Here is a 23,280-nt window from a genome sequence, read left to right as displayed (position 1 = left end):
AGACAAGACAACAAAAGAGGGGGAAAAAGGTTCTAAAGGGGTAGAGAGGAGGACAGGTGTGCTTCTGAGGAGCTCTGACAGCCAAGTGACACATCTGTCACCAAGAAGGCAGGGACAGCCCACAGCTGCATGCCAAGAGCAGACAGAGGACAGAGCCCAAGACAGGGGCATCTGCCCCTTTCAAGGAGCTGCTGACCCCCATTCCTGCAAATCCCGGGGGGAAAGCAATGCCCAAAATCCAGAGCACAGAGAAAGGGTAGTGGAATCCCCAGGATAGCAAGTCTGGGGTGCAAAGCCAAAACACAACATCCCTTTCCCTGCTGAGGCTCCCCCAGCCCTGCAGGGACCAGCAGGATGTGAAGAGCATGAACATCTAGGGACCCCAGCACAGCTGCTTCTTTGCACCCTCCTGCCCAATGAAGCAAAACCATCCCATCCGCTCCGGAGAAAAAGCTCAAAGCCTTTTAAGGCAGAGCCCAAGGCAAGCTCTGCCAAAGCCCCAGCCCACGTCAGCACGGCTGTTCAGTGTCCGAGGAGCTTTTCCCGGCTCGTCCTGACAGCAGGGTCAGAAGAATTAGGTGAGTCACCAGTTTTGCTGCCGCTGCTGCAGGGGATGCCTCACGTTCCACCCTGCCCACAGCCCCGTCCCCGCCAAACTGGGATGAAGGGGGAGCTTCCCAGTAGCCCACCAGTCAGACCAAGTATTTCTGGGTCACTGTGACATTTTTGGAAAGTTTTCCAGCAGAAGTTTGATTGCTGGAAGGAGTCTTGCCCTTTAAACATTTAAAAAAAAATAAAAATGAAGGGTGAATGGAGTCTAAAACTTTAAAACTACAAACTCACACACTCAGTAGATCTGCAAAAGGAAAGGGTGACAGAGTGTGACTCCATCTTCTGAACGATTAACTGAGAGGTCCTAAAGAGAGCTCGGTTTTAGGAACAGCTCCTGAAAGGCAGCCATATGGGGATGCAAGTTACTTGCAAGTGAACAGGCACCATCCTCTTCCCTCCCACCCCAACTCTCTGGTTCCTTTACTCAAAAATCCCACTTCAAAATCCCTGCAAAGCCCTCGGATTGCCCCAGCCCCGAGGGGGCACATGGGGATGGACCAGCAAGAGATGGAAATCGCATCCAAGGAGTCTGCAGTTCTTCCTGAGCAAAACTTTGGCACAGCCTTTTGGAAAGTAGCTCTGCAGATACAGTCTTGAGGTTTTCCATGAGAAAACAAGCCCTCTGACATGAGAATTGCCCCAAGTTTCTCCGTGCTGCCATGGGACTCACCTAAGCCACTGCAGACAACACGATGCTCCTCATGGCTCTCAAGCAGGTGCATTTGAAGGGGGAAAAGGAAAGTTCAACCTTTTGTCTTTGCTCTAACGAGTACCATGTGTTTCCACTTGGACAGCATTTGCATTTTCAAAGTGCTTTGTAATGATCAACCACTTAATGCTCTTTGCAAGATTTAATTAGAGCCTGATCTTCCAGAGCATTAAAGTCAAGCGAAGTTTTGCAACCAGTTTAATGGGGTGCGGAATAGTTACTCCCGCAAGGAGAAAAGAAGCTGGCATATTCAGCTCCCAGACAGGGAGAAATAATACACAAAGACCTGACATATCAGTCTCTGTGTCAGAGCAAGCGTGAGCATCCTCCCACAGCCAACTGCACCATCTGCTCCAGCACATCACAGAGGGCACCTTCCCTCCTCCTTTCGGTACCCAAAACCACTTGGCATTGGATCAAGAACAAGAAGGGCACCACCCTCTGATAAAAACAGGGACACACTGATCAAGGTAGTGGCCTCCTCCACATGCCATCTCTCAAAAATCTAAGTCATTTTATGTGAGCAACCATCTCATTGCATCCCAGGGATGTCACTGAGCACCACACAGACATTGGGACAAGCTTGGGGGGAACAGCATCCATTCTGGAATAATAAATACCCTCTCCCCAGCCTTCCTAGAACTGTGCCCAGCCCTTTAATGTCTGTTGTGGTGCTGTGAGTGGTTTGCCCAGCCATAAGCTTAATTAAACACATTAACACAAGCACCTGCATAATTACAATCATTTGCACCATAGTAAACATTGCAGCTACAGTCAGGCTGGCAATCAGCATCGAGGGGCTGGCACATCACACCAGCCCCTGGAAATGGAACAAAACCACAGCGGGGTTCACTGCAGGGCACTACCCCACTCCCACAGGTAACCCACCCCCCAGCATACAGCTCTTTAGGAGCCAAAAGACTCATTTTCATGCACTGCGGATTTTTAGTTGCCCATAAAGTTAATGGGACTGGGCATAAGTAATTTTGATTTTTAAATATCTCATTGAATGATTTTTAAAAAGCTCAACGCTGAGTTATTTCCAGCATTACCGTATACTCGAATATTTTGACACGGGGAAATGTAAAACCAATCCTTCCTCTCAGATGTTTAAATGAATGCACTCACAGTATTTACTTTATAGCTATATCTGATTTTCCTCATAATACGTAGCTGGAAGGCAAATTCCAAATTAATACCTACTTGACTTCACGCAAAGTGTTTCTGAGGCTTGTTTTCCCAAGTTTTCTCAGGAGCATTAGTTCCTTTGTGAGTTTATATAACCCACATCTGCACAACCCAGGTGCTGCTTTCAAGGCAAGAACAGCAGGAAGATGCAGCTCCGAATTAACCACCCACAGCCACGGGTTTCGGGGTTCTCAGCAAAGACCACAAACAAACCAAAGAGCTGCGGTGCTCTCAAGGGGAGTCCATGAGCAGGGAGGAATTCACCACTTAAATTACTAGCTCCTAATGATTTTTTAAGTCTAATCCATATTTATGTAGCAGAATTTATTCCCGATTAGGCGTTTAAATGGATTTCTTTGTTAACATCGCTAGGGAATGAACATTATTTTAATTTAGGCCAATTGAGGGTTGTTTTTCTTTTTATGGACCAGCCAGAATAATATATAATCTGTTGATGTCCAAACAAGCACAACAAGAGGCTCATCCAAATGCAACACTCCAGCTCCCATTCCTTTCCAATTTCCAGCCCCATCATGAATAAATCACAAGTGCATAGCGTATTTCCCAACTGCCCAAATTAAGAAATGGCACTTTGTGAGGTTTTGGGGTAAAAGCACAGGATTCCTCTCCACCCACAGGCCCCTGGGTGGGGAAGGGGGTTTATTACCACTAACCGAGCACATCAAGAGGCATTAGGGTGATAGCAAGAAGCTCCTGTTCAGCCTTGACTGACCTTTGTGATCTTTGACCCTCGGTCATTAGGGGAGAAAGCCAACCCATTATCCCCTCCCACACCCCAAGCAGGATCTGCATTACAAACAGCTATAAGGAGCCAATTAGGAGCTAATTAGCCCCCTCCTCCCTGCACCATCCTACCTGTGATGAGACAGACCCTCCCAGAGGTGGCAAAGCCACCAGACCCCATCTGTCACTACTGCTCTAGGAGTCCATTTAGAGACTATGGATTGGTTTTTTGCTCACCATGTACCAATATTCCTGTAAAATTACGACTTCATCAGCTCAAAATCTGTGGCTGCCACTGCATTTTGCAGCAGCGATCAAGGTGCACAGGGACATGAACAAATTTGAAAATTCGGGTTACAACTGCATGATCATTCCCCCCCCTTCAAATATTTTCTATTACAACCAGTTAAAGTGATTTGTACATTGATTGTTCTTGGAAATATCTGGTGCACTTAACAGCTGAGATGTCATCTCAGGTCGTCCATTCTACACGCAGAAGATTTCAAGCCCAAAGATAGCATCTAAATCGAAATATGCTACTATAAAAGCTAACAAGAAATAGCCAAGATACCCATCCAAAAAGCTTTCCCAGGACTCAAACTAGCGCTGGCCCAGACAAATATTTACATAATTATTCACATGGGTTTGTTTTAAATAAAGGGCTTTTTATTATTATTAGTGTGGTAACCATCATTTAATTAGAGGCCAATGACAGCTTAAAAAAAAAAGATATCACTGCAAGATCTCCCAAGGAGAAGGGACTTGAGTGCTGGGCAGCACCAGAGCTGCCACTGCCCTTTGGGGAAATGAGGAGGGGACGATGTCCCTGCAAAATGAGGGGATGCAGAAGGGACATCATCTGCCTTCAAGTGCCCGTGTGGCTGGCGAAATAGAAAATAGACGGGCAAAGGGTAAGAGGTCTCCTGGAAATAATGCCAACTAGTGTCTTGTTCTTTCTCAGCTCCAGCGCCAACACTGTGCTATGACTCTGGATGAGCCGCTTCCATGCATCTCTGCTTTACATATTTGCTTTTGGGATCAGCCTTGCACTGAACGCATGCAGACAACTTGGCAAAAGGGACCTCAATTCTGACATCCTACCATGGCACACAACAATAACATAGGTAGAAATAATCCACTCGGCATAGAAAAGAGATAAACACAAGCCCCCCACAGCCACATGATGCTGATACCTAGCAATGGATGGCTGAAGTACATAGTCACTTGCTGAATCTCTTTTTCCTTCTCTTTTCTCACAGTTTTATTGTGCTCCTGAGGCCTTTTGAGCTGGGATCCAAGTTACTGAAAGCAAGACAATCCATCAGAGCATGGCTGAGAAAGAACAGAAATGAAGCTGTTTGGGGCCATAAAGCTAAGTTAGAACAGTAAGAAAAATTTATCACTCCTCCCTGTTGATCTTCCCACCCCCAGGGCAGATGCAAAGAGAGGAAAAAGCCAGAAGTTGCTTTTGGAAGGTGCTGCCTTCACAATAAGGAGGTTCCTTATCACTGGTTGCTTGATCAAACACAAGTGTCTGTGCAAGATGTTCCTGGGGAGCCTGATGAAAAGGTGACCCCGGTATTTGCATTCACCGAAGAACGTGAATTGCTGCAAACCCATTTAACTCAAGCAAGAAAGCAATTAGTGCCCCCTTCTAGTGAAAAGGTAGATAATAAATATAGGGTAACCTTCCTGTGAACCAGTCCCGAAGCACCAATAAAAAAAATATGAAAATATATTTTGCTCTACCGCTTCCTTTTCAGCTAATGAATGGAAGCAACTAAAAATTTCCTTATACAATATTCAGCCAGTTCCTTCAGCATTGTTCAGCAGGACCGGTGTTGCATTTCTTTCTGCAGGTAAGAAATGGGCTTTGTACTTCAGCATCTCTGTAAACCCCAACCAAACCCAACCTTGCTGTGCCTCAGCATCTGGTAGAGGTCCATTCCAGTCTCAAGCTTATTTCCAGTTGCCTGGAACTGGTTCATGGCGCAACCTCTTAATCATTCTCGGAGGTTCAAAGAGCTCAATCACAACTTTGATCAGCCAGGCTTGTAATATTTGCAGACTGCTATGACCACGCTTTCCATATCCTAATGTATATATACACTCTAAGCGCTTTCAGGAAATGATGCTTCTGGCTTCTTAGCTGCAACCAGCTCACTTAGGTGACATTAAAAAGGAGCTTGGCAGAGGGCTGAGGTGTTTGGCACAGCCACAGGCAGAGGCAGCCAGGCCCAGCAGGAAGATGCTGAGCATTTCAAAGCACCATTGCCTGCTCCCAACAGCTGGGCAAATCCTCATTTCCAGGCTGGAAAAACAAATAAAAGCACCAAACAAGCAGGGCAGCATAAAGGACGGCACGTGTGCGCTCCTGGCAAAGGGAACTGGTGGGATTAGCGTCTTTTCTTTCATGCTTTCCCAGAGCTGCTTGGCCCACTCCCGGCACTTTCAGCAGCAATGCCCACCACGTTTCATTTTCTCTGCCTTTTCGGTCATGGGTAGGAGAGGGAAGCCCAGAGAGATGTTGTCCCTCTCCAATGCATTTTTCCCCCTCCCTGGTTGGCAGTGAACTTGTTCTTCAGATCATAGTTCATGTAGCGCATAAACCCAAGAGGATGGATTTGGGGGAATTAGCAGTCCAAACAAAGAAGGAAGCCACATAGGGACTCTGAGTGTAAAGAGTGGTGATTCATCCAGATCTGAGCTATTTCAGAGCTCTACCAGAGGTCAGATACAACAGCAAACGTGAAACAATATCTTGGTGCTGCTCTAAAGAAAGATCAAAGATGGAGGAAATTGAGTCTCCCCACCAGCAGTAGCGAAATGCAATTTTAAATCACAAATACAGACTTTTCTTTACATTTGACCAAAATGAATTCCTTGCATTTCAGAAAAGAAATCAAATAGATGCTGAAAGATTAATTCCACTGCAGGGCCACTCTCCTGATGTCCCCCCAACCTAAAATGGTGCCAAAATCACAATGGAATTCAGACTTTTATCAAGGAACAAATACTTCTGATATTGTTCTGAGTTTCCAGGACAAAAATCCCAGACAACTACACAGACAGACTCCATTTAAAGACAATGAAGTACAGAAGAGCAACACCTTGATACACTGGCCACTAAAAGCTGGGCTTTTTTTGTTTGATTTTTTTGCCAACACTGAAGAGCCAGTTTTCCACCAGATTACTTAATTCTTCAAAGGCAAACACCCAAATTGCAGCTTTGTAAATCAAACTGCTTAGCAGAGCTGAGGTTTTCTGCAGAAGCCCAGCACAGCCATACACTCTCTGCATCACTCTGCCAGGCCCTATTCCCGCTGAGGAATAATATATTACTTTGCTTTCAAACAATCCCAGTGTGTTTCGTGACAATTTACTTAACAAGGTAAGATGATACGGCTGGCAGAATCTGTCCCTAAGAGATGGGTAATCAAAAAATAAATGTAAGAACACAGCACAACAAGCATTCATTTACATGATGTTGAGCGATGCAATCACAGCGTATAGAGACACCTGAGTTCTAACACAGCAACCTCTGGCACCTCCAGCAGCCAAGTCAGTGCCCCAAGCTCCAAGGGTGAGACAATTGGCTCCTGCACTCGGCTCTGCAGCCCCTGAAAGCCTTTTGGGTTAAAAGTGATCGATCCAGCACAGCCAGGCTAAATGTAGCTGGTATTGACACGTGCTCTACCTATGTCCCTAAACTACAGAACAAGCAGAGCCCACATCATTCTCACCCTTCCGAAGGGGGAAAAAATGCAGCAGGTAAAAAAAAGGCAAATGAAAAACCCTCACAAAACACACAGATGAGCAAAAAGCAGCACAGAAATCAATACTCTGGCATATTAACCACTTTTAAAACCATGCTCTCTGTAGCATAAGACATTTACCTTGACTTTATCCTCTTTACTTGTTTTAAATTATTTGTTTTAAAGGCTCACAATGCTCATTAAATTTATTTTCTTCCTTTACCATAATGAATAATACAAGTGGCCTTGAGCAAGGTCACAGGAGTCAGTGAGAGATGAAGAGACAGTTCATCTGCAGCTCTGAACTTCAGACCATACTGACCTGACCAACCAATAAACTTCCCCTTAATCACCTATGTTAGACATTAAATGTTAATTACGCATGTGCTTTATAAGCCTTAAACTGGATTCTTTTTTTCTGCCACTGCTATTCAGTCCCAAATGCATCGTAACCTCCCCCCCAAGCACGTGCACAAGAACCTGCGTCAAGTCCCAGGCCATTCGGCAGCCCCTCCGTAATGATGTGTTGGGCATCCTAAGAGGATGACGACTAACTTGCCCTATTGCCCTTTAACAGTTTTGAACAAGACCCCGGGCTGTTTGGAGCAGACGGGCTCACTGGGCAGGAATCTGCTCGCGCTGTCACAAAAAGCAGCTGTTGGCCACTCCATCCACACACAGCCCAGCCAGGCAGCCCCTGCACCCCCGTGTATGCAGAACTATTTGATTTATGAAATGGAAAGAAGCAAACAAGATCTGGCAAGAAATACACCTGCTTTCTCAATCAAAGCACACTGGGTACCACTTGTCACCATTGCGACGCTCAGTCCTCCTTCCCAACTCCATCACCCATCCCTGGGTGAGTTTGACCCATTCTGGAGCTGCGAGCGGAACCAGCACCTACATCCTCACAGTTAAACTGCTCTTATCACCCTTGTTCCTCCTCACATTTTTCTCTCCTGGAGGAATCGCACAGCATCTCAAAGCGGCTTCTTTTGACCGCAAAGACCACCAAGGTTAAATTGCATAGGCACAGATCCCCCTGTGCCAAGCACACCTTTGCACTCGGAGAAATAAAAGCATCATTTAGGCAAAGGTGCCAGAATAAAAGAGCCCTTTGCAAAGCAAAGGGGTATCTAAGGATGCTCTGGAAGGACAGCTGACCCCCAGAGAAGCATTTGGAAATATTGCTGAATTACACTGTAATATTGCAGACTTAAATCTCACCTGCACCCTGTGGCAACAGCCCTCAGAGGTACCAACCAGGACAGCCAGCTGAAGAATTACAGGCAGAGAGGGGAAGAGGCAATAACTTCAGCAGGGGATGAAGGTGGATCTGCAGAGGTGTCCTAACGAGCTGACCGATAGGACAAGCAGCGGTACAGCTGGGGACAATACAGGTGTCATCAGGTGGGTGAGGGATTCTGCTCCTGCCTGCACTCCCAGGGCAGTCACTGAAAACTGAGCTGGAAATGCTTTCCCACATAAGTTTGTGCCTGTGCAAAAGCCAGAGCTTCGACCAGCAGCAGAAGAGGGATTTTGATTAATGAGATAGTGATGAGATGGGAAAATAGCTTAGCTGTGCATAACCAGGGTACCATAGAGCAGATCCTCGTGTGGCATAAAATCAGCATCACTCCACCAAAATCCTAACAATACTGGGCAAATCAATGCAGGTAAAGATCCTTCTCCTACACACAATCTCAGCATGACAGTCAGCACATAAGAAGTTATCAGGTCCTTTGTTTGGACACGATCCTTGAAAAGCAGCCAGCCAGGATGAATGAAGATAACATCGAGCGAGAGTATTTCAGATTCAATTATAACAGCAGCATTAAAATACCCACAGAGGCAAGTATTTGAGGGAGTCGCACAAATAGCTGCCAGCTTTAGGCAAAAGCAGATGGAAGGATAATCTGAACTACAAGTGTGCAGTCCCATCCCAGTGGAACCTTACGCCCCAGAAGTAGGAAATATATGGGACATTTTGGAGCCTTGCAATTAAAGCTCCTTCCAACTCAACCCAAAGAGACAAGAACTGTGTGAGCCAACACAGCTGGGTACGCACAGGTAGAAAGGGAGCTGAAAAAACCCACTTCTCCAAAAAACTTACTTGCTGCGCCAAAAAGAAAGGTCAAAGGAAAGAAAAAATATACAAGCAGGATCAAGTCTAATTAAAGGAACAAAAATAAGTGACAGCTACAAAAAGGCAGGGGCTATTTTCATACAGAGCAAAGGGTCGCTGGCACGTATTTGCAGAGCTCCGACACCCAGAAGGGTGAGAGAAAAGAGGTTCTTTGTGAGAGGGATGGGAGGCTTGGGAACGCAGGAGCCCTGGGGGAGCTCAGAGGCATTACTGTACTTAGCACAAAAGGGAGGAACAATAGAGGGCAAAAGGAGACCGGGCTGTTTATTTTTCCGGGTATGGCAAAAAAGGGAGGGCTGGCAAATAGTGTTGGGAGAGAGGCTGGAAGAAGCGGCCACTAAGGAAGGGAATGTCAGGCCCAGATAACAGCCCGAGAGGCACATGAGGTTAAAAATGGGGGAATCCTTAATTAGGCATAGTTAGAAAAAACTCTGATAACAGCTGTTTCCCTGAGGTAAATGGCAAACCAGCAATCTGCTTAAATAATTGCTATTATACAAAGTATGTTCTTGAAAACATGAACAAGGGTATTTGAGAAATGTAAAGGCTTATTAGAAGTAATTATCTAGAAAAACCCTTACAAGGACATACTATTCCTATACGAAGCAAAACACAGGGTGGACACAGAACACTGAAATGCATCCACAATTATTGTTTCTAAGGCTCTAAACGAAGCCTCTCGGCTCAGCCTGTGACCCAGGGCCAGCACAAAATAGCGAGCGAGTCCCTGGAGCTCCGCGCAGTTCCCAGAGCCGGGACGGCCAGGATGCAAACAGACCACAGGAGGGAAAGACAACAGAAACGAGCCTCCTGTTATTGCTCCGATTTCAACAGGACTGTCTTGAGACTCATCCAACCCAGCTGCAGAAAATGCCAAGAGCTCAGAGCCATCCAGTCCTTCATTGCCCTAACTTGGGCACCCAAACCCAGTACCCATCCCTGGGGCTTTGCGAGCATCTGAGCAGAGCAACTTCACAACCCTCCCAATGTCTACAATTCCCATCCCCAAATAGCCAAAGAAGTTAAAGACCTTGTGCAAATAAAACAAACAAACAAAAACCACCAGCATCCTCCTGCATATAAACAGAAGGGCAATAGAATAGAGGTGGAAACAGAGTTTACTGAAGTGCCACGAGATGCCAAAGCACTGAGACACCAGCACTGCAATCACACATGGGACAAGAGCACAGCAATTCCCAGGCAAACTGCTGCAATTGTGCCATGCAGAAGAAACCCAAAACAAAGTTAATCCCGCTCGCTGAGTGATTCTTCCCCATGAGACAGCCCTCCCTCCCAAGACCAAACTCAGCTTTCCCCACAAAACCAGATAAAGACTGGTCGTCCTGCTGCAAATCCCAATCTTTACATTGTTTGGAGTCACAGCTTATTAACTGCATTTCAGCTCCTGAAGGTTGTTGCTGCTATGGAGTCTGCAGCTTCTCCCCACACTGCTGAAATGGAGACAAGAATCACTCTGTCACTTCAGTTCAAGTCTGGTAGTAATTAATTTCATTGAGTTTGACATTTGAAATAAATGAAGTAAGGAACACGCATCCACCATCTGGAAAAGTGCATGCTGACACTTCCAATCATTTGTGCATCCGCTTGTGAATGTGTATAAGTAATGTTTGGTATTTTTACATATAGAGAAAGAAGGTAAATGACACATCAAGGCATCAATCCATGCAGACAAGTACGGCAGCACAGCACCGCTCATCATACAGATGAGCAAAAGGCGTGTTGAGTAGTGGAAGCGGCCAAATGAACTAAGAAAATATTTGGGAAACTGGAGACAAGGCAAATACCAAGAGCTATCAGTATATTTTGAGAAGACTGATTTATACATGAAGCATGCTTGATATTCTCTCCATCGCTAAAATAAGCAATATATAAAGTACTTTGTACTAGGGTATACACAATAGCTTAAAAGTAATCTGTATACATTTTATATGCCCTCATTTATTACTCAAAGGCAAGACAGACTTTGTGTGGCTACAGGAAAACAAACTTTGTCCTTACAAAAGTGCAAAGAGGTCACTTACAGTATGTCCTCTTTCCTTCATTAACATGCTTGAGATATCTTTTCCAGAGCAAGGAGAAGGGGAGAGACATTCCCTTTGACATTGAGGCAGATATCCAAGAAATATAACATCAGCTGCATACAAGACAAACACACAGGAGCTTGGAAAGGACTCTGCCCTTTTCCAGTGCCATCCTGGCTCTTCCTGCCCATTCCTGTCAAAAGCCACCAGGACATGCACAGAAGCTCCAGTTTCAAGTCCATTACCGCATGCATAGATAAATAGAACCATTTCACATTAAACCAGGATATTGTGGGTCAAGTTCACCACCGCCACCAAAGCAGCCATAACCCAGTCGGTGACATGAAACTGGAGTTTAATGCTAGCCAGGACTGAGCTGGGTCTATGAAAAAGCTTCACCAAGGCAGCAGTCGCAGGGCACACATCACATCCTCCTCCCATCATCGGCCTCAACTTTTGCTGGTGCAAACATCTAAAATAACCCTGCTGCAGCCCTCACTACAAGGGAACAAGGTTTCTGCTTTTCCCACCCAAACCCTGGTGCAGCATTCATTGCCCCAGTGCCTCCCTGCAAGGGGGACTGACAGAGCAGCTCCTGCCCCACATCCATCCCCCTCCTCTGCTCGCTTTGTATCTGACAGGACACTTCGGAGAGCAGTGACAGCGAGTGCAGTGACACGGAGCTGCTCCCCCAGCGCTGCAGGATGCTCAGCCCAGCAAAGCCTCCCCGTGCCAAGTGTGCCGCTTCCTTCCCAACTGCTGATCCGTCGCCTGGCAGGTCTCCAGGAGCACGGATGAGGATTGGGGCTTGTCTAGAGCAGGTTGTTTCACCTCCCAAGCCCTCCGATGATTATTTCTCACTAGACTTTACTTCCTAGAAGCATTTTCCACTTGCCTTATTTAATCCCATGTCAACTAACATTACACAGGCATGACATACCTGCCTGTATCAACACCCCCTTCCACTATCATTAATTGCTCACTAAAATGGAGAGAAAAAGTCTTAAAACAGATCTGGCTTCTTGGGACACATCTGCAGCTTTTGTCCCTCAGCACAGGAGAACCTATTTCAGTTTCATAGAAGCTCCCCCTCATCTCCCACATCTATTTTCAGCCTTTCCATTGACTAAAATTTCCTATAAGATAATCCAGGGCTGGGCACTTTGCCACCATCAGAAAAATAATCAACTTAACCTCACAAGTCACAACAGGGCAGGTATATGGGGCCCCAAACCCCACCCAGGTTCCTCAGAGGCCATATGAGCTCAAGCAAAGATGTGGCACATTTTCCCTCCCCCAAAACCAGATGTTTCAGCTCCATCCATAAAAAGCTTCATCCCAGGCCACAAATTGGCCAGATCTGCTCAAGCAGCAGAGACTCAGCTCCTTCCAGGCTTGCAGAAATCGTGCTCGTTTTAGCAGCACGGCTGTTCATTATTTGGGATGAGTGTCCCCAGGGCAAGGAGGGCCCCGGCTTGTCTGGCCAAGGCTTGGGAGAAGGGAGCTGCCGGGAGGGAACCACGCTGGGTTACTCTGGATGTACAGAACATCTTTAACTGATGTTCTCACTCTAAAAGTTTCAGAGCATCTCTAAGTTTATTGGTGTGAATTTCTGAGTGCTTTCAAATGAGGAACCTAAAGCTTTTTACAGACATTTCCACACCCAAAACAAGCTCCAGTTTTGGTTCTGGTCCATATTTCATAGGAAAAAAAATCTCAGTCGGCTTGGTGTTATCCAATGTTCCCCATTGCCACAAGCAATCACACTGCATTTTCCTAGGCTGGATCCCAAGCGGCACTGTAAAATGCTTCATAAATTGCCAAAAAAATGCAGGCCTGTAGGCAATGAAGGCAGCAAGACAAAAGCAGTGGTAAAAAAAGAAGAGAGAGATGAAGGGTGGTTTTGTGATTTAGTCCTTATGATGCTGTGCTACTTGGCTGCCTAAAGTCCCAGGGTCAGCAGGAGTCACATCCCAGCCCCCTGCCCAGCACTTAATTCTCAGCTCTGCTCATAGGGAGCATCTCAGTGTCAGTCCCTGCTGTGGGAATGCGCCTGTGGTCGGAAAATAAATGTATGGTGAGACACTGCAGAGGGCTTAACCCTCCATGCCAGCCCTGGCAGAAGGGTTAAGCCTTTTCTATACATAGTCCTGTAAAGACAATAGCCTGCAGTACATAAAGGCTTCGCCGCTTCCTGATATAGCTCTTTAATTACAGAGCACTAGGAAAATTGATGTTTCCAGAGCAGATATGGCCCTTATTGTTTTCTTGTGTTTTGCATCCTGCAGGGAAGCAAGACTGAAGCTTAAAAAAAAGGCCAGAGCCAGTTATAAGCACTGGGGTCTGTGTTTGCTCCTCCTCCAGTCCCAGCTCCTGAGGTCAGCAGGGAAAGCATCCAACAGTTGCAGAAAGACAGATTGTTTTAATTTAAACATTTGAGAGAGAGGCAGAGTGAGAGACTTTCTCCCGAAGTGTACAAGACGTGATAATATGCCTCTCCCGATCCCTGCAAACCCTTGCGAGAGAACATTCCGAGCAGTTTTCCTATATGAGCACTTGCCAGCGTGTGCCAAAGGGAGCAACCAGGACAAAAGCTGCTTCCTCCTCCCAACCCTCGCATCGCTTCTGGAGCACAGAAACCACGGGGGGATTCTTAGTGATCTGCCCTCCCTGTTACAAAAAGCAGAATCCCCCAACGGGATCAAGAGGAAAACAACATCAGCCTCATCAAGAAAAGCATCTGCAGGGCTGCAGGCGAGCAGTCCTTATCCTTCAAGGAATCGACAGCTTTCCAAGATGAGACACTGAGCAGCCCACGGTCAGGGAGCAGACGCTGTAATCGGGGGGGTGGACAGACTTGTATCTTTTAGGGGAAACAGCCCTCCCATGCACACGAGCTACAAACCATCACCTCCCATCCTTGGCCAGCATCACTCTATTGCATCATTAGCAAATGAGTCCCAGTTCCCGCTCATTGATACCAATCGGAATTTATGTTGTATATTCAGTCACCTTGGATCAAAACTATACTGGCAAATTCATCTGAAAGTTGTTTAAGGGAATGGTCTTGCATGAGGTGTGCAAGAAAAATAACTGGTTTAATGTTCTGCTGAAGGTGTATTTTGATGCGGGGGGATAAATCAAGATTCTAAAGCCGTAGTTATTTTTTGGAGGAATATCTGTTTTACACTGGAGGAATGATTTCAGAACAGAAAAATCCAATGGCTAGAGATCAAAAATGTAAATATTTCTATGTGTTGTCGCTAAGGATTCATGTTCTGCCAAAATACCAAAGCAGTGCTAGACAATGTGCAGGGGTGTCTGCTGCAGCACACCCCCTCGAATGCACTATGGATGTTTCCTTTCCAAGGCAGCAAAAAGCAATTAGCCAAAATGCTGATAAAGCCCAAAGGAAGGTTTTTCAGATACGTGAGAAAGGAAACCCACAGGTCCAGGAGCCCACGACTTAAAGAAACTCTACCCCATTAAAAAGAGCATAAACAACTTCTGAACTGGCTTCTGTTTTCTGGCCTCCCGGCCACCACTGCTGTTTTATTGAAATTACCCCAGCAGTATCAATTAAAGGAAAACTCTGGCTAACTCCCCCATCCTATCCCACCCACTTGGCATTAACCCATCCATAGCTCACACCGCTCCCCTCTTCCACACGTGCAACCCACGAGCCACATTTCTATTTTCAGCGCTCTCCCAGGGTGGTTAACCGGCTGCCTGGGACTTGTCGAATGAAGCTTTTGGGCAGGAAATTAAAACCAACCTTGATTTACAACTGGGTCCAACTGCAGCTCCTTTCCCCAGGATGGGGCAGAAACCAAGCTGGGACCCACTGCTCAAGGTGCACGGTTGTCTCAGCAGCATTTCAAGAGATAATGCTGTCCCATGACAGCACCTTCACAACCCTTGTCGTAAGAGCTGGAGGAAAGTGGCCTGGCTGAGTATTGGAATCACAGAATCATTTCAGTTGGAAGAGACCCTCAAGTCCAACCATAGCCTAATCTAACTCTAGCACTAAACCCTGCCACTAAGAACCTCGTACTAGGAGCTTCCACATTAATTTGGAGGAGACCTTTTCTTCTGGGTACCACCAGGTATATAAATAAGCTGCGAAAAAGAACGTACTAACCCCACAAGCTCCAGCTGTTTGTTTTGCAAAACAACAGCAAAAATGAGCCAAATGCTCCCAAAAAATTACCCTGAATTTCTGCACACAGCCTACATCAGCAGCCCCCTGTGAGCCCCTGGCAACTGCAATTGCCAAACCCCAGCCCCTTGCTAACTCTTGGGTGCCTGACCACTTCAGCAGATCTCAGCTGAGATTTACTCTCCTAACTCCCCAAAAGTACAGTAAAACAGAGCTGTCTGGCACCCGCTGGAACACCTGGCTTGGAAACTTTTTCCATTTCTTCTGAGCAGAATGACACTTGTATTCACAGTGACTCATCTCCTTGACCTTTCTATTCACTTTTAATGGTGCAAGCTGGAAATAAGGGCATACAAACAATGCGTTCATTATTCGGCTGGTGAACTGCAGCCCTCGGACCAAGCCTCTACCCCTCAGCAGACAAGAGCACATAGAGCGGATATCTCATTCCAGCACATCTAGAATGAGCCCTCTCAAAGGCCACACAGACCCACCGCTTGATTCATGTTTGAGGGGTGCAGCTCAATGAGCCAGACCAAAATAAATAAATAAATAAATTCAAATCACTGTGTAAAATGTTGCAGGAGTACAAGAGATCCTGGGAAACTGGCAATGTCATCTCCAGGAATTCAGCTGCAATGAATTCTTACTTAAGTATTGTCTTGGAAACCAAAAAAAAGGGGTGGAGGAAGGAGCAGCAGAGGAAAAGAGGCCAGCGAGGCTCTTGGTGAGGATCCATGAGCTCGCCAAAGCACAGCTCTTTCCTATATATCCACACAAATAGAAACTCCAGCTGACAAGCAAATGAAACGCTAAATCTGGTCACTAAAACTGCCCGACAGTCCCTTCCAGCCAGGACTCCAGCAGACCTTAGTGACCTCTCTTCTCTAGAAGCTCCACCCCAATCAACTTCACAGCATTTCCAGCAGAGAAGCAAACTCCCCTGTCCTTTGCAAGTTACAGCAGCGAAAAGCAGAAAGGGGAGGAAAGAAAAGGGCTTTCAACAGTCTGCTTAAAATCCAAGCCAGGAAAAAACTTATTACTTTATTTACTCAAAGAATTAGCATCTCCCTGGCTGCAGATGCACAGCTTGAGCCAGGCAGAGGTGGCATCCAGGGTCACTCCAAGCTAACAGCAAGTTTTAGCTGCACTTAAGCTATGTATGCAGACCATCCAGATCTTCAGCAAGCTACAGCTTCCTAAGAAGAGAGGTCCCCCAAATACACACCCCATCCCTCACTAGGCAAACAGGGTGCCCAGCTCCTTTGGGTGACATCCAGACCCATGGAAACGTTGCCCCAAACCCAGCAAGATTAAGGTTTGACCTTCAAACTCCGGTGAAACTAGAACAGCAGAGCTGAGCATCACAAGGAATATAGTATTGGACATTGGAGGCTTCTCATGAATCAAACCAAACCCATCAGGATGAACACACCAAGCCCATGGCCTGGGTAAGGACTGACCACTTAGCAACAAAATACACTGGAATCACTTTCTTATATCAGCAAAACAGCTGAATGTCTCCACCCCAGAGCCAGCAAAAAGACAGACAGCAGCTTTCCTGACCTGTTCCTGCCCACAAAATCCCATAGAGATACCCAGCACCTCCATGTGCATCCCTCCATCTTCCCCATGGGTGTCTTCCCAGTGAACTGAAATGTGTGTGGCTGTTTAAGAGACCCTCTGCCTGCTTGGCATTTCATTTATAGATCTAATGCTTCAAAGTGTTCTGAGAATAGTCAATGCAATAGCATGGAGGTCTGGATTGTACCTCATCATGTAATCTGCAAGAACATTGTCCAAATCTAAAGACAAAACTCCAAATAACCTTCTGGATTTGCGGCGTGAGGCACTCGTGTTGCTAGACAGGAAAACACCATCCCAGAGAGGAAAAGTACTTCTAAAGAAGAGAACTCCCAGACCACAACCACTGACATAACCCGAGGCACAAGGATAGAGAGAGAGACTCTTAGACCACTTCAGTGCTTGAAAACACACATCTTGTCAGTACATTGATGTTCAGTTTGTTTTAAAGCAACACCTCAATGCCAGGTTCCATACAGGGAGGCAGGATCAGACCCCTGGGCATGGGAAACACAGGGACTGACTTGTCCAAGGGCTGGGACAAAGTCTGCAGCAAAGCTCAGAACAAGCACTGATGTAGCTCATGTCACTCATTCAATCCCAGAAATATCCTCTGCAGCTTCTTACACAATCCTGAAGGAAAACTCTGGCATTATAAATGCATTAATACCATTTTCCTAGTTTCAAAAGATGACATCTCTCAACATTGTGAAAGCTTCCAGATGATGCGAAGAATCCTGTTGGCTTCTGGAGAGACAAAGAGCCCAGACTCAGAGCAACCAACCTCAAAAATGCCTTTTGTGTAGCTCTTTCATTTGTTTATTTTAGTTCTACAGATTTTTCCAGACACATCCACAGAGAAACCACGGCATCATTTGGACGGCTCACTCAGTGCTAGGCTTCATTTCAAGAGCCTTGAAACTTGCCAAGTAACCCAGTGGCTAATTACACCATGTTGCCAACCTAAGTTTTTTCCATATAACATTAGATTTTAGGAAAATTTTTCCATTCATTCATGTCTCAACTTTTTTTTTTTCCCCCTGGTTTTGCTCATCCTTCCCATACAGGGTTTTTGTTTCACACAAAGGTTTATTTAGTTTTTAAGAAAAACTGCCAGCTTGCAAACACAGAACCCATCATATAAGCTTCAATCTAGCTAGTAAGAAGAATATATTTGATATACAGCAAGGTCAGGCTGCAGCTGGAAAAGACAGTGCCAGGAACCTCTATCAAGCCAGGCAGGCAAAAGAGGGAATGCACCACCTGGATTAACAACAGTGAAGGTGTAAGTAGGTAACAGGCAACACCAGAAGGCAGAAAACAAATCTTAAGGGTCTGAAGATTGTATTCCGCTTGTCTTGGTCAAAGATTTGCACCCACAGCAAACAATGAAGCTGCTAGCACAGGACACCGCTCCGCGTTGCTGATGGATGCTCCGGCAAAGGGGAACAGCCAAACTCCAGCAATAATACTGCTTCCTGATACAGATATGAGCAGAAAGCACAAGACAGCGTCCACCTGGAAGGATTTCCCTTCCAAAAAAATCTCCTGTATGCAAGATAGATGATCACATTCCGTACTAAAAGCAGCTGAAAGTCAAGGACCTACAAAGCGCAGGGAAAACAGATTATCAAACTGAACTCCAGTAGCAGAACTCATGTGTGCACATGCCTTTGTGGTGACATGGGCTTTAATGTGGGACAAATCCTGCAGATCTTAAATTTGACCCAATTCCAGCAGATGACTGTTTCAGGCCTCAGCAGTCCCAAAATATCCTCAACAGCATCAGACCTGCAGTAGAGTAAGGGCTTTCCTAAAAGTCTACAGTGGATAAGAGCACAGAATGAAGAGTGGAAGGAGTCTTCCTCTGCCTGAATAAAGCCTGAGGTGTGTTTCATAGTTCATTCCCAGTTTATTTCCCAGACAATTCTTTAACTTTAAACAGTAGTTTCCATTTACCAAAAATCCAAATATTAAAAAGTTATAATCATGTTTTCAACAGAAACCAAATAACATTTTAACCTTTTTCTCTGTGAAATAATTCATTTCACGGAATGATAGCTGCTTCCCCAGGGTAAGACTCCTGCTGAATAAACCAGGCAAGAGCAAACAGGGGCGAGTGTGTACAACCATGAAGCGTCAGATTTATACTCAATGCAGCAGGGATTTCCCCCATCTTAGGGGCTGTTACACTTCAGAGTCAGTTCATGTGGCAGCAGAGCACAAGCTCCAAATGCATTTGGTCTTCCCAAAATCACTCCAGACCCAGGCACCTCCATCCTAAACCACATCATGCATACACTGGTCCTTACTGTCTAATATACCAGTACCAACCAGCAAGCCAGATGGGGTTCTAATTCCCCATTGGGGAGTCTTGTAAGGGCAAACAGCCCCACCTGTGACACACAAACCATTTGTTTGAACATGGTTTGAGATCCATCTCTGCACCTGCAGCATTTGCTGACATCCAACCAACCACCCCTCATCCTCAATCTGCTCATGTGGAAACATTCCCAGCACTATTGCTCCATGCAGTTTCTCCAAGCGTAGACTTCCATGCTTAGGCAGAGATATTGGTGTCCATCATCCACACAGCCCCAGCATCCCCATGGCACAGGGTGGGCACATCCAAGAAGCAGAATGTAAGACAAAAGGTAGAAAAAGTGACTGTCAAAATTTAATTGCCAATTTGCTTTACACTCTATAGAAGAAAAAAAAACCCCAAACCCTCAGACTGAAGAGCAGTTTCCTGGAAAGTACTCCCACAGATTTATTTTCTGAAGTCCAGAGAAAGCTCAGACTGCTTAACATTCTTCTATAAATGATACTTCACACAACTACCTCTGCATTGGTGGTGCATGTCCACGCTGTCATCCCTCTTCGCACACCACAAACCAGCATCTCTTTAGCAGGTTTTGCCTTAGAGCTGCCCCTAAAGACCAGAGATGAAATGGGATTTTTCCAATCCCCAACAAATCAGTGCCCGGACAACACTACAACACATCGGACTGAAGAGCCAAAGATCCCAAGAGCTTTGGTGGGAGCCGGCAGAACCAGCTCCTCAACTGCTAGTCTGAAACCAGCTCCAGCATCCAACACAGCAAATATTTGTCACCTTGACCCCAGTTTACATAGGAGAATAATATATTACACCAGCTGAACGTCTCCACATTGCCTGGACAGGGCATGTCCAACAGCTGGGTGCTTTTAGCTTACAAAGTCCTGTTCCAATCTGGCAATACATTGACAGCATAATCCAAGCTTTACACTGGAAATCTGATCTGCCATCAATTCCAGACTTATAAAGTCATATTTCTTCTTGTAAAGCAATATCAACACTTTTGATTGGCAAAATATTAAACAAAACACTTCTAACTGGTTGGATAAAGATTATTATTTTTTTTAGCTCATTCTAGATGGCTGGGGAAGAGCCAAGGAGAGAAGCAACAGATGGTAACAGGATACTTCATCATTTCCAGCATTTTTATTTCTTTTAAAGGCCATGCTATGTATTCTTATTACACTTTTCTCCGCCACTGAAGGAAACTGCTGCTTCCAAAAATTTTCACCCAGAAACCTGATTCAATTTTACAGGGATTTGTAAAAGCAGAGGCAGATTCCAGCTTTGTCTGTGGGTTAGATTTGTGTGTGACATCATCTCTTAAAATATGGGAAAATGTGAGCTGGAAGGGCTGTTTGCAGGCAGTTCAATTCCTGTCCCTTGACACTGCTGCTTCTCCATTTCTCTGGAAACCCTCTCACAGAGGGTCCTTCCCCCTTTTCTTCAGAGTCACCCCATGGATCTGCTGCTGAGGATTACAGAGGAGATTCACCTCTCTCCATACGGAGAAACGGATTAAAATGAAATTGAAACAGAAACAATCTGAGCTGAAATAACCAAATAAAACCGAAGAACTCAGACTAAAAAAAGCTATAAAGAGTATTAGTCAATGGCATCACCAGTTCCAATCTGACTCCTCCCTCCTCCAAATTATTTTATGCCCTATTAGGAGGCTCATTAGGAAAACTCAAAGCCTTTCGCTGCCAGAGTCATTACTTGGAACAGCACATTGGCCCTAGAAAAGCTCTCCAGCCTTCCACCGCAGCATCAGCTCCAGCCAGCGCTCCGCTCCCTCCAGCCGTGCCTGCAGCTGGACCCCAAAATCACACAAGACTCCCCAGGTAACTTCAAAAGGAGCTCGGTCTGCTGAAACTGCCTGAAGGGTACACACCAACAGGCAAAATGCCTAAGGATGCCCCCAAACCATTAAAATATTAGCACGGACAAAAGAAAAAATAAAATATAAACCAACAAACTTTGACGTCTTTCTTTCAAATAGACAAGCCTGGTAATAAATAAATAGTTTAACTAACACAAAGTAACCGAGCAGCCTGACAAACTGCACAAAAAGGGAGCTCACGATGAGCTATCACACCAGTGTTTTTCTGGACAGAGAAGTGCTGCAACAGCCCGATACCTTTGCAGTCCAACACTAACGCATGGGCAGCCCAACTGCCCTTAACTTTTATTGCAAAGAAGTTCTAGAAGCATTTTGTTCATTGCACAGCAACTTATTTTCCATCTTGCTCTGACTTCGCAAGCAAACCCTTAATGAAAGCATTCCTCTTAACGCCCACCTTTTTTCTTCCTTAAGGTCATTTTAAGAACCTAGAAATCAGAGTAATTCGCAATCACGCTGCTATATGCAAAATCTCACACACATTTGTCGTGGTAACACCCAAACAACCCTGCAAACACCACTGCCTGGGCTTCCCAGCGAAAAAACACCCAGAGCACACAAAAATCCAGCCTGGAAGCGGAATCCCAGCCAGCTCAGCTCTTCGGGGCACTTCTCACTTCGTTTCTCAAGTTACCCTGCACGACTCCATCTACTTCAACTTCCCAGATTTCAAAACCAGCTTCGCCAACAAACTGCTTCTCAGCCTTGCCCTTGAAATACTATATAAAGGGACCTCAGAGCACCAATGCCTCCATGTGTCCGCTACCAACTCAGAAAACACTGAAAACTTTTCCTAGCAGCCCCACAAGTCTCCTCTGCCCTGCTCTGGCATTTCACAGCCCACCCGGGGCAGGCAGACATTTGGAAAACAGAACATGCTCAGCAAAGCAAAAACATTCATTTGGTGAACTAAAGTGCTTAGTCTCAACTCCTGTAAGGAAAAAAAAAATGACATTCCAGGGTTTTTCTGGCTGCATGTCTGCAACATCTGGTACTCCAGAGCGCTTCCTCTCGCTGCACTCAACAGCCACGATTTTAGGGAGAAACCCTGGAAAATGGGGCTGGTGAGGAGAGGACACAGTGAGCCTTGGGGTCCCCAGCAGAAGCGGCTGCAAAAGCTTTTGTGGAGCGAGATCTGCCGCTTCGATGAGCGGAGGGGAGAGCAGATTACTGCTGGACAAAAAGTTTCTTCTCCTCAAGAAGCAGGAACTATGTAACAGGATAGAGTTCCAGTTCACTAAATATATATTCTACATACATAGGTAGATATATAAAGACCTAGAGCCTCCAGAAAAACATCCTGACTTTTACTCCAGAAAAAAAAGCCAAGCTCAGCAACAGGCTGCTCTGCTCTAAGGAAGGCGAATAAAGTATTGTTTTAAGTTTTTTCCCCTTTTACGGGCCCCCTGACAAACGGCATTCAGAGACTCGGGCAGCTAAAGGAGGCTGGGTGGTGGTTTTCTTTCCTTTTTTTTTTTTCCGGAATGCAGTGAGTACGGAAAGACAAACGTTTTGCCCCGCACAAAAGCCACCTCTGGCCCTCCCCACCCGCCTCCCTCCCGCGGGAACCGGGACCCGCTGTCCCGGGGATGGAGAGGGGACTCGGGGGGTCTCTTACCTGCCCGGCCGGGGGACAGGGCACCCAGCAGCACCAGCGCAGCGGGTACCAACCAGCTCCGTATCCAACTGCGCCTTTTCCACCGCGTGTGCGTATCCATGGTCCACAAAAAACGGGGCAACTGGGGGGGGAAGGGATGGGGGGGAAATAATATATATCTATATACACACAAGTGAAGAAAAGCCGCTCAGACCCCCCCGCCAGCCCCCCCGGAGAGCAGCCGCTTTATAAAGCCATGGGGCGGGCGGAGGGCTGTTGGGGGCTCCGCCGCGCTCACTCCAGCCCCTGCCTGCTCCTGCAGCGAAAAACTTTTCTTGCTCTCCCCCCACCCCTTTTTTTTTTTCCCCTTTCCTCCCTCCTCTCCTTCTTTTAAACCCAAAGGCAAGAGTTTGTCAATCTCGGAGCCGCGCAGCAAATCACGGCCGAGCGGTGCGGCCCCCGGCCCGGCCCCGCCGCCCGCCCCCCCGCCCCGCTCCCGGCAA

At 46.2% G+C, this 23,280-nt stretch overlaps 1 protein-coding gene across 1 annotated transcript in view; it reads right to left on the bottom strand.

Annotated features, from left to right (window-relative positions):
- COL5A1 (collagen type V alpha 1 chain) overlaps window positions 1-22,898 on the bottom strand; it is a gene marked incomplete at its 5' end in the record, with an annotated part of 136,414 nt that extends 113,516 nt beyond the window's left edge. Inside the window, one exon of the mRNA XM_080355703.1 lies at window positions 22,799-22,898. Coding sequence (XP_080211829.1) covers window positions 22,799-22,898 — 100 coding nt within the window. The remainder of the gene's footprint in view (window positions 1-22,798) is intronic.
- Window positions 22,899-23,280: the final 382 nt, after the last annotated feature.

The sequence above is a fragment of the Nesoenas mayeri genome (genome assembly GCF_963082525.1).
Source record: "Nesoenas mayeri genome assembly, chromosome: 18".
In the NCBI taxonomy this organism is placed as follows: Eukaryota; Metazoa; Chordata; class Aves; order Columbiformes; family Columbidae; genus Nesoenas; species Nesoenas mayeri.
The sequence above is the reverse complement of the archived record's forward strand: the minus strand, read 5'-3'. Positions and strand labels throughout refer to the sequence as shown.